Genomic DNA, 9194 nt, shown 5'->3' on the forward strand with positions numbered 1-9194 from the left:
GAGGGCAACATGAGGACAACATGGGGACAACATGAGGGCAACATGAGGACAACATGAGGGCAACATGAGGACAACATGGGGACAGCATGGGGACAACATGAGGGCAACATGAGGACAACATGAGGGCAACATGAGGACAACATGAGGACAACATGAGGACAACATGAGGGTTAAAGTCTAAAGAGGAACAGTATAATGACTGAATGTGTAATCCATTTTAGTTTTAGTGCTTTAAATTCTATTTATTGTTCATTTTAGGGAAACCCTTGACTACAAGTCGTCCTACATCCAACTGTCTCCCCCCCTCCGTGTTGTGGCCCGTCTCAGTCGGTGTTGTGATTGTGTTGGCTCTGCTGGTCGTGCTGGTTCTACTGGTGAGACGATGCATCCGTAACAAAAGGAAAGGTTAGATATGGAAAAATGTTCCTTATGCTGCAGTTATGTTGCATTTAAAAAGCTTTTGGTCATATTCCAGATGGTTGGTTTGGATCACTGGTGGGCAGGATGCAAACGCATTTCTTAAACTAACAAGATAAGATTTTTATATGTGTTATGTTATTACTCTAACTGCCATGCAAGTTACCCTAGCGAAATAAACTTGAACTTGACCTTGCCATGAGCGACTGGCTATGGTTAGCGGAAGGTTAACCTTATTAGCAGCATTTTCTCTTCTCTGAAACCCTTCGGCGATATTGACAAGTTTTATTTATTTTGATGTCAGACTCGTTTATTCGCAGGACACGTTTACAAAAGCTTAAAAAAAGAGCAAAGAGGGGATAAAGCAATCTATTTTCTCATTTAGAACACTTAAAAGTACAATATAATGAAAGATTGTTTTGGAAAAAATAAACTGCCTACAACAGGTCTACATTCATTTTGTTTTAAATATGTTGCTCATTTCAGATGCTCAGGCAGAAGGTACAAATGAGGACATCACAGATGATGTCACATACAGTCATGTCAAAATATTACCTAACCTGCAACAGCCAATCAGATGGAGCAGAGGTAACGTTGCTTTTTTTGCTTTTCAGGGGACTCTCAGGAACTGTGTGTGTGTGTGTGTGTGTGTGTGTTTTTGTTTCCATGTTGTCATGAGGACTGATATGGGTTCAAGATAGTGATAGGGCATTTCGGAAAAAGAGCTTTTTCTATAAAATAAGGATATTGATAAGTTTTTAGTCCACACATTTCACTCAGTATGGTCTATTTGAGTGGATGCTGATGTGTGTTGTGCTTTGCATGAGAGTCTGGGTTTTTTGTACCCTGTGGTTATCAGACGCTACTAGCTCTAACAGCTCTGTGGTCATAGTTTCCTGTTTCTCACACATACACTTGTGTGTGGGTCTGCACACCTTTCACTGCAGGACTGATGATTAAACAAAGAATTGATATATTATATTATAAATGTGCAGATTACCATAACTTTGTTTACTCTGGTCACATGCAGCATATCTAGATGTTGAGGGAATTGGTTTTAGTCAGCTATTCCATTAACTTAATAAATATATGGTTAACTAATAATTTAGTAGTTTGTGTGACATTTTAATAATGTAGTGAACATCTTGTTAAAAGCTACCAGCTCTGTGGTAAACACCTATTTCAATCTTTCATCGCCCCATTGAATGACTATCAGTGGTCACGACTCATATGGGTTAGAAGGAACCTGCTACACCTATGATAGGGGGCCCTTATAAGCCTTTTCAAATGTCTGTGACTTTCACTGACTAGGTCATAGTTATCAAAGGAAGGTTGAAATTAAGGGAAATTGAAATTGGTGAAAGGTTCGTGAAGACGTTTTATGTCTCATTCGAAGAGACATATTCAATTCTGACGGAACAGAAGAGAATAGCCGCTATCTAACCTCTGTGGGCTTGTTGTCAAGATGGTCAATACTGATTGGTTGCTTTGGTCTTCTGGGTGTTGTAACAACAGTAATTATGGTCGTTGGAGACACCTGGGCCAAGTTTGAAGGACTGTCCTTCTGTGTGCATGCATGGCCCAACACAGAAAGACCCACATCTCAGGTCAAGACTCAGCAGTTTACTTACATCTGAAGGATAAAGGACACTTTTGAGGAGCAAAAGGTACACATTTTAGACAGAGAGGTCGGATTGTTTAAAACAGGCACTAAGGAACCTATTTTCACCCGGATAGAGAAACCATTGCTTAACAGGGGAGTTCAACAGCACTTATTGCCCCCTTACAAATACATCACAGAGGCCATGTTTATGACCAGCATTGGCATTCTCACACGAGGCCAAATGTGAGCATACAGTATGTCATTTAATTTCTCCCCAGGATACTTAAATGCTCACATTTGGCCTCATGTGAGAATGCCAACGCTGGTCATTGACTTGGCCTCTGGTAACTACAATGAATCAAATGAGAGACAAACTGTCTTTGAGAACCTTTCATCAAGTCTAGTCTTTGATTTTAACATTGCTTGGATACTTATTCACATGATAACACTTGGCGGTAGCGTGGTCTGGGACCCTTGGCTTCACTTTTTAACGCTCTAAAGGTCCCGTCGTGAATTCACACAAAACTAAAGGTAATTGGTTAGGTTTAATTACTTAACGTCTTTGATGTTAGGGTTAAGGTTATCAGTTGTAGTATCTGCACTAATGTCATGTGTATGCATCTCATTTGCCAGAGAGTGATCCAGCTGCAGTTTACTCAGCAGTGAGACGGTCAGAGGACACCAGTAGCAGACAAATAGTGATCAAAGACATCCATTCTAGCAGGGCGAGAGGTACCGTTTGTTTTCTTTGTCTCAATCTCTAGAAACATCTGTTAGAGGAAAAAACATAAATGTTAAGCTGTTCACTGTAGTTTTTATCAAATAAACACAAAATAGTGACTTTGATTGTGACCATTTTCAGCGGCAGATTGATCATGATTGAAGCTCTAGTAATGACTGTGGTAGAAGGACGGTGTATGTTGGAAATGTTAAACCACAGCAGCAACTTCCTCCTGTTGTTTCCAGTAAACTGGTGTGACGCTGTTGAGGTTTCTCACTACAGCCCCTGCTCTAGATGGCAGTGAGGTGTTGATCTGTTGTGTGACTTGTGGTGAAAAGTGCAACTTCTTTTAAATCAAAGCAAGCAGCTTTGTGGTTGTAGAGTTTCCTTTCAGAAAATGCTCTTTATTCAGCAGGTTGAAAACCTGCTTCCATGTACCTGCAGTAATGTAATCTCTATGCATTTTATCTTATTTTCTAGAGAGAGATCCAGCTCCAGTCTACGTAGCAGTGAGACAAGCAGAAGACGTCAGACATGGACAAATAGTCCTTAAATCAAACAGGACCAGAGGTACAGCTGATCTTTATTTCTGAAATTTGAACCGAGCCAGTGTCCTGTCTTTATGCTAAGCTAACCACGTCCAGCTTTGTACTGAATACAGACCATCAAAGTGATAAAGTATTGCTTTAAATGGGATTGGGTTATGTGCAGCCCTGTCTCCTAAAACACATGTTAACATACAACATGTACGTTAAGGTTGTCAGTCTAGGTCATAGTCATCCCAGGAAGGGTTAAAATCACGGATAGCTGGCGGTTAAAGTGATCCGCAGACGTTTTGTTTCTCATCTGAGAGACTTCTCAGTTCTGACTGAACAGTAGGGAAACCCTGCTATTTAACCGTTGTGTGGTCTTCCCGTCAAAATTGAAAATCAACAATATTGTTGACGCTTTTTAACGATTTTTTAAAATATTTATCTTATGTTGTTGTCCCTTTTTTCATCCCTTTTGACGGTTTTTTTTTCAATATTTGTCATTTTTACGTGAGACTAACTTATTAACTTTAGTTTTACAGTTATTTTTGGAATGTATGGTCAATAAACCTCATTTATAGGAAATTATACCTAATGTTTGAGTTAGAAAAGCAGAAATTAGGAATTATTGAGACTAAAATTAAAGGAATGGATGTTGATGATAATCACAGACTGGAATATGTCAACTTTTACTCAATACTATTTCAACAACACTTCCATTTGTTTTACAATGCTATAAAATTGAATTAGACCCAAATTAATGAAAGTAGAGATTTGTACTTGGCAAAGAGCGTTGGGTGGAATCAATCATGTTATTTTGGGGAATTAAAAAGAACATTGGTATAGGACAACGGGTCAATTTGACCCAAGGACAACATGGGGGTTAAGGGGTTTTGACTGTCTCTCATTTGGACATGGTCTTGACTAGGTCTCCATTAGTCCCAGTATTGGACTCGACAAAGGGGGTCTTGACTACAGCACTGCCTGAGGCCAAGTCTGAACAACCATCATTGGCCTTTTCACATGACACCAGGTGTGGATGGCTTCCTCTGCACATACTACACCTGTGTCAAACCATGTGTACTGTGTGGTCCTTAGCATAGATCAGTATCTGTCTTAACAATCCACCCTAAGGACTGCACACCCAAACACAAGAAAAGCAAGTTAGTATATGCTGCAAAATGCAGTGAGGAATGCACAGACTCTATCTATCTATCTATCTATCCATCAATCCATCTATCCATCTATCTCTCTATGTATGGATATATAGATATATAGGAAATGAAACAGCCATTACACAAACACATGACCTAACACAGAAGGACCAACACCTCAGGTCAAGACTCAGCAGCTTACATCTGAAGCATGAAGGACAGTATTTTAAGAAACACCAGTCTGTCCTCAGGTGTCACCAACGCTGCCATTACAACAGCCAGGAGGACTAACAAACGAATTGGCATCCATCATTTCAACGACCCAACTGAAGTCAAATCGCCAGGTTTTTGACTGCCGTTTTAAAATAAGAAGTCTTTCAGACGAGATAGAAACTTTAACAAAGGAGAGAGGGAGGGGCCACGTTGTGTTACACACTTTCACTGGCAATCACATCTAGCCACGCCCTAAAACACCCCCTGCTTTATCGCAGATTTTAAAATCAACGAGACCGTAATTTAAAAAATGATCATCATTCCGTGTTGCAGAATACTTAAAACTAGCGATCGAGACCACAAACTCATCATGAAGATGTTTACTGAGGTAATAAATCAAGTGAGAAGTGGCTCATTTCTCCATAGACTTCTATAGAAACCACCTCCTTTTGCAACCACGGGTGTGGCCCTCTGCAGGAATTCAGATAGAATGCAGGTTTAAGTCACTCATGCAGTTGCAGTACTTTACAGGACTGGATGCTCTGTCCATAAATAATATAAAGTCTATGGTTCCCAAACAATGAAATTTGTATTCAGAAGGGAGACACATAGTATTTTATTCCGGATTGTGATTATTTTTAGCGTACTAAACAAAGTCTACGTCTAAGTCTAAGAAGTCAGCTATAGACGGAGGGGCCAAACAACCACTGGACATGCAGGAGACCGCTGCACGTGACGCGTGAAACCAAAAGTCAACGTTGACATAACGTATACTTACCTAACGGACGTGATTTTAATCCTGAACATCATCATTTCTTAATCTATTAATATAGATTAATTTCAATTCACAATATGAACCACGTGTTTAATAACAAGAGATGCTGGTCAAAATATATGTTTCCCTCCAAATGTAACTGAAAATGGTGGTCTGGTGTAAGCGAATGTCATTTTAAGGTTGTAGTTTTGGGTTAAAACTTGGCTTGGCTGACAGAGTTTGTATCTGATGGTTTCTCCTATTGTTGTGGTTTGTGTTCAGAGTCTCAAGCAGAGCCAGAGGTCCTCTACTCCTCCCTGAGGTAGACCTGGACCCCATCACGCCAGTCCATTGGTCCCCAGCGACCACCACACCTCGGTACTTTAATCTAGACCTGGACCCCATCACACCAGTCCACTGGTCCCCAGCGACCACCACATCTCGGTACATTAATCTAGACCTGGACCCCATCACACCAGTCCACTGGTCCCTAGAGACCCTCACCTCAGAACATTAATCTTATCAAGGTACTGAGGTCGAACTAGACCCCATCACACCAGTCCGACCAGTGGAGTCCAGCGGGCCAATCACTGGTGCCCAGAGACCTCCACACCTTGGTACATTCTTCTGTTAGATTTTAGCTAAATGAGACTCATGCAACTGCAGAGAGACAAACAACTCAAAATTAGAGCAGCTTTACATTCTTTTGATGTTTTTAATTCTGAGATGTACTTCTTGCACCCAGCACAGCGCAAAGCCCGCCTGCCAAACCTCCTACTCACCAACACCAGATCAATCAAACACAAAATGGATGAGGTACAAATACCAGGAAACTGCTGCGTGATGATATTCAAATAAACATCACTCAACACAACGCGGCTAGCAGTTAACAGCTAAAAGCTAGCAGCTAACAGGGCGAGCTAGCAGCTAACAGTTAGCAGCTAACATGGCGAGATAGCCACCGGCAGGATAGAGACAGGGTGAATTTACAAAATGTCTGAGTTGAAAACGCAAGGGCCCTGTTCATGTTGTCCAGACATATTAATTGCATTGTGTGTCTGTTAAGAGGAACAAAAGCTCTAAAACTTGCCCCATTAACTGCTGTTTTAGCTCAGTGGAAGCTTGCATGTAGCTGCAGCTACTCCGTGTTGACCACACCGATTTGGCTCGTTTATTTTGTACATTGACTGTACTTGTTTGTTCATAACGATCAAGATTAACTTGAAAAATTTACCGTAAGTGTCCTTTAAGTCATTTGTTCCTCTTTGACTGTTTCGTATCTGTGCACAACACCAACAAATATCTACTGGACAGAGTCCAGTCTATTGTATTGTACGACCTTGTTTTTGTGCAGGATCAATAAACTCACCGTGTAGTTCTCCTCGTGTGGTTTCTCTTCTCTGACAGATGAACATTTGTTCTGGTTGTGGCTAACCCACCGACTCGTCTTCTTATCAACTGAGGACAGAGGACAGACCGCAGACTGGAAACAGCAGCGGTTGGAAACTTCACACCAATCACACACAGAGACTCAGTGGTCTGGTTTTAAAAGAAAACAGAAGAGGGTTCATTACCACAATAAGTACATGTAGTAATATATTCAAATAAAATGAACTGTCAATGCAGAAAAACAATGACTATGAACAGCCTCAGCCAGCGCTGGGAAGCAATCACAGCTTTAGAGCACAGGACCTCAGGTTGGACTCTGTAGTCGGTGAAGATTCAGTCTGTACATTTTTTTTAACCCTCATGTTGTCCCCATGTTGTCTTCATGTTGTCTTCATGAGGACAACATGAAGACAACATGAATACAACATGAGGACAACATGAAGACAACATGAGGATGAGGATGATTGTGGTGACGTAGTTTTCTGTAGAAACACACACGACAGAGACAGAGACAGAGACAGAGGACGTCTCCCTCTGAGCCAAGCAGGGGACTTTCTGTCTGAGTGGAAACACACAGCCAGCATCACAACATCAGTCTGACTCCAGATCAACACACACTGCAGGAAAAACTACAAAAAACTTTATTTAAAATCTCCAGGACGACAGAGAGCAGTGATGCGGGATGATTTTAGATATTTTAATATCTGTTATAAACCGTGATTATATTATATATCAGCTTCCTGGTGTAACGTCTGGGACCAGGTCAGAAGTGATGCTCTCTGGTGACAGCGGCGATGACATCATCATAGTTGTCATCCAATCCCTCCTCAGCCTGGGTGGGGGGGGTTGTCACCGTGGCGAGAGGGGGGCTCTTTCCTACAGTCAGATAGATGGATTATAGATGAATAGATAGATATTTATTGATCCAAAATAATGGGAAATTAAAAGAAATTATAGTGTTGCAGCAGCAAAATCAGTCACACAGCACAGAATATAAATATAATGAAATACAATATACATGAAAAAATACTAGGATACAATACAAGGACCAGTATTTAAAATATATATATACAAGTTAAATAAGGACAACGTCCTAGCAGGTTAGAAAGAAGAAGAAGAAGATGAAGATGATGGAGGAGCTGAAGACCTGTTAGAGACACCTGTCCCCCATCAGAACCAGTCCAGGTGAGACCCTTACCTGTGGTCCTGCATCGATACAGAGACACCATGATGAAGGTGGAGATGCAGTACGGACAGAACACCACCAGGTGGACCACTAGTCTCACCACAAGGGGGACGGGGTCTGAGGCCAGAGGGTCTGAGGTCTCTGGTCTCCCTGTAGAGAGAATCAGAGTCAGCTGAATATCTGAAATCAAAGAAAACCTCCTCACCTGGGACGGGTTTATCAGTTTTTTTCCCTGATTTTGTTGTCACAGTTTTACAATTTTTGTCACTTTTTATGCAAGTTTTTGTCACCTTGGGCCATGTTTCTGATGTTTTTTACCCAATGTTTGTCACACTTTTTATTTTTTTTGTCACATTTTTGGCATTTTTTTAAATTGTTTTCAGATTTTTCTTATCTAAATTGTTTTTATTTTTGGATATTTTTTATAGGCTAATAGTTTTTTTTTAAACTTTTTTTTCTATACCCCCCCCCACCCCCCAATTTTTCTAGTCACAGTTTTATTTTTTTTGTCACTTTTAAAATATTGTTATCACATTTTTTCTAATTTTTGTCACATTTTTTAATTTTTTAAATGTTTATGTCACAACGTCCTCACCTGAGACAGAGACCCGGCTGGGGGGGGACTCTCCAACACTGCTGATGTTGCACCTGTAGAGGCCTTCATCAGACCTGGAGACATGGGGGATGGTCATGTGACCTGCAGGCCCAGTCCCGATGAAGGAGCCATCTTTATAGAAAGACGCTGGGAGGTTGGAGGACGTCTTTGTCCTACAGTGCAGAGTGAGGTCTTGTCCCTCCGTCACAGGGAGGACAGGACTCTGCAGGATCACTGGTCCACCTCAACACAGAGACAGACTACAGCATGTCATCCATTCACACACAGCTTCATCAATCCTGACCCCCCAGTCTGGTCTTACCAGGGACAGTGATGCTGATGCTGGTACTGGTTGCTCCCTCTCTGGACTCACACCAGTACTCCCCACTGTACCACGGGACCATGTAGCTGATGGTACAGGAGGAACCAGCAGGTCTTCCCCAGCCCCCTCCACATTGAGTCCTGGTTTCTCTGGTTGTGTTCCTCCTCAGAGTCCATCCAGCAGAGCTGTCGTCCTCCTCACAGCTCAGAGAGACAGTCTGTCCTTCAAACATCTGAGAGCTGCTGGGACTCACAGTCAGAGACACTGGGGGGGCGAGAGAAGCAAAACTAGTTGATGGGACAATCTCGGT

At 41.6% G+C, this 9194-nt stretch overlaps 3 protein-coding genes across 3 annotated transcripts in view; 1 reads left to right on the forward strand and 2 right to left on the reverse strand.

Moving 5' to 3' along the window:
* The window catches only part of LOC117962117 (sialoadhesin-like), a 194299-nt gene extending 188545 nt beyond the window's left edge, over positions 1 to 5754 (forward strand). Inside the window, exons 13-17 of the mRNA XM_034901225.1 lie at positions 259 to 405; positions 904 to 1005; positions 2654 to 2752; positions 3222 to 3311; positions 5675 to 5754. Of these exons, the coding sequence (XP_034757116.1) occupies positions 259 to 405; positions 904 to 1005; positions 2654 to 2752; positions 3222 to 3311; positions 5675 to 5718 (482 nt within the window). The 3' untranslated portion in view covers positions 5719 to 5754. The remainder of the gene's footprint in view (positions 1 to 258; positions 406 to 903; positions 1006 to 2653; positions 2753 to 3221; positions 3312 to 5674) is intronic.
* LOC117962120 (Fc receptor-like protein 5) overlaps positions 1 to 9194 on the reverse strand; it is a 74273-nt gene that overhangs the window by 49328 nt on the left and 15751 nt on the right. The window contains exon 4 of the mRNA XM_034901231.1: positions 1224 to 1234. Coding sequence (XP_034757122.1) covers positions 1224 to 1234 — 11 coding nt within the window. The remainder of the gene's footprint in view (positions 1 to 1223; positions 1235 to 9194) is intronic.
* LOC117962136 (low affinity immunoglobulin gamma Fc region receptor II-a-like) overlaps positions 7541 to 9194 on the reverse strand; it is a 4733-nt gene continuing 3079 nt past the window's right edge. The window contains exons 2-5 of the mRNA XM_034901252.1: positions 8885 to 9148; positions 8563 to 8805; positions 7980 to 8117; positions 7541 to 7657 (exon numbers count right to left, since the gene is read on the reverse strand). Coding sequence (XP_034757143.1) covers positions 7545 to 7657; positions 7980 to 8117; positions 8563 to 8805; positions 8885 to 9116 — 726 coding nt within the window. The 5' untranslated portion in view covers positions 9117 to 9148 and the 3' untranslated portion in view covers positions 7541 to 7544. The remainder of the gene's footprint in view (positions 7658 to 7979; positions 8118 to 8562; positions 8806 to 8884; positions 9149 to 9194) is intronic.

Source organism: Etheostoma cragini, chromosome 19, assembly GCF_013103735.1.
Source record: "Etheostoma cragini isolate CJK2018 chromosome 19, CSU_Ecrag_1.0, whole genome shotgun sequence".
Taxonomy (NCBI): domain Eukaryota; kingdom Metazoa; phylum Chordata; class Actinopteri; order Perciformes; family Percidae; genus Etheostoma; species Etheostoma cragini.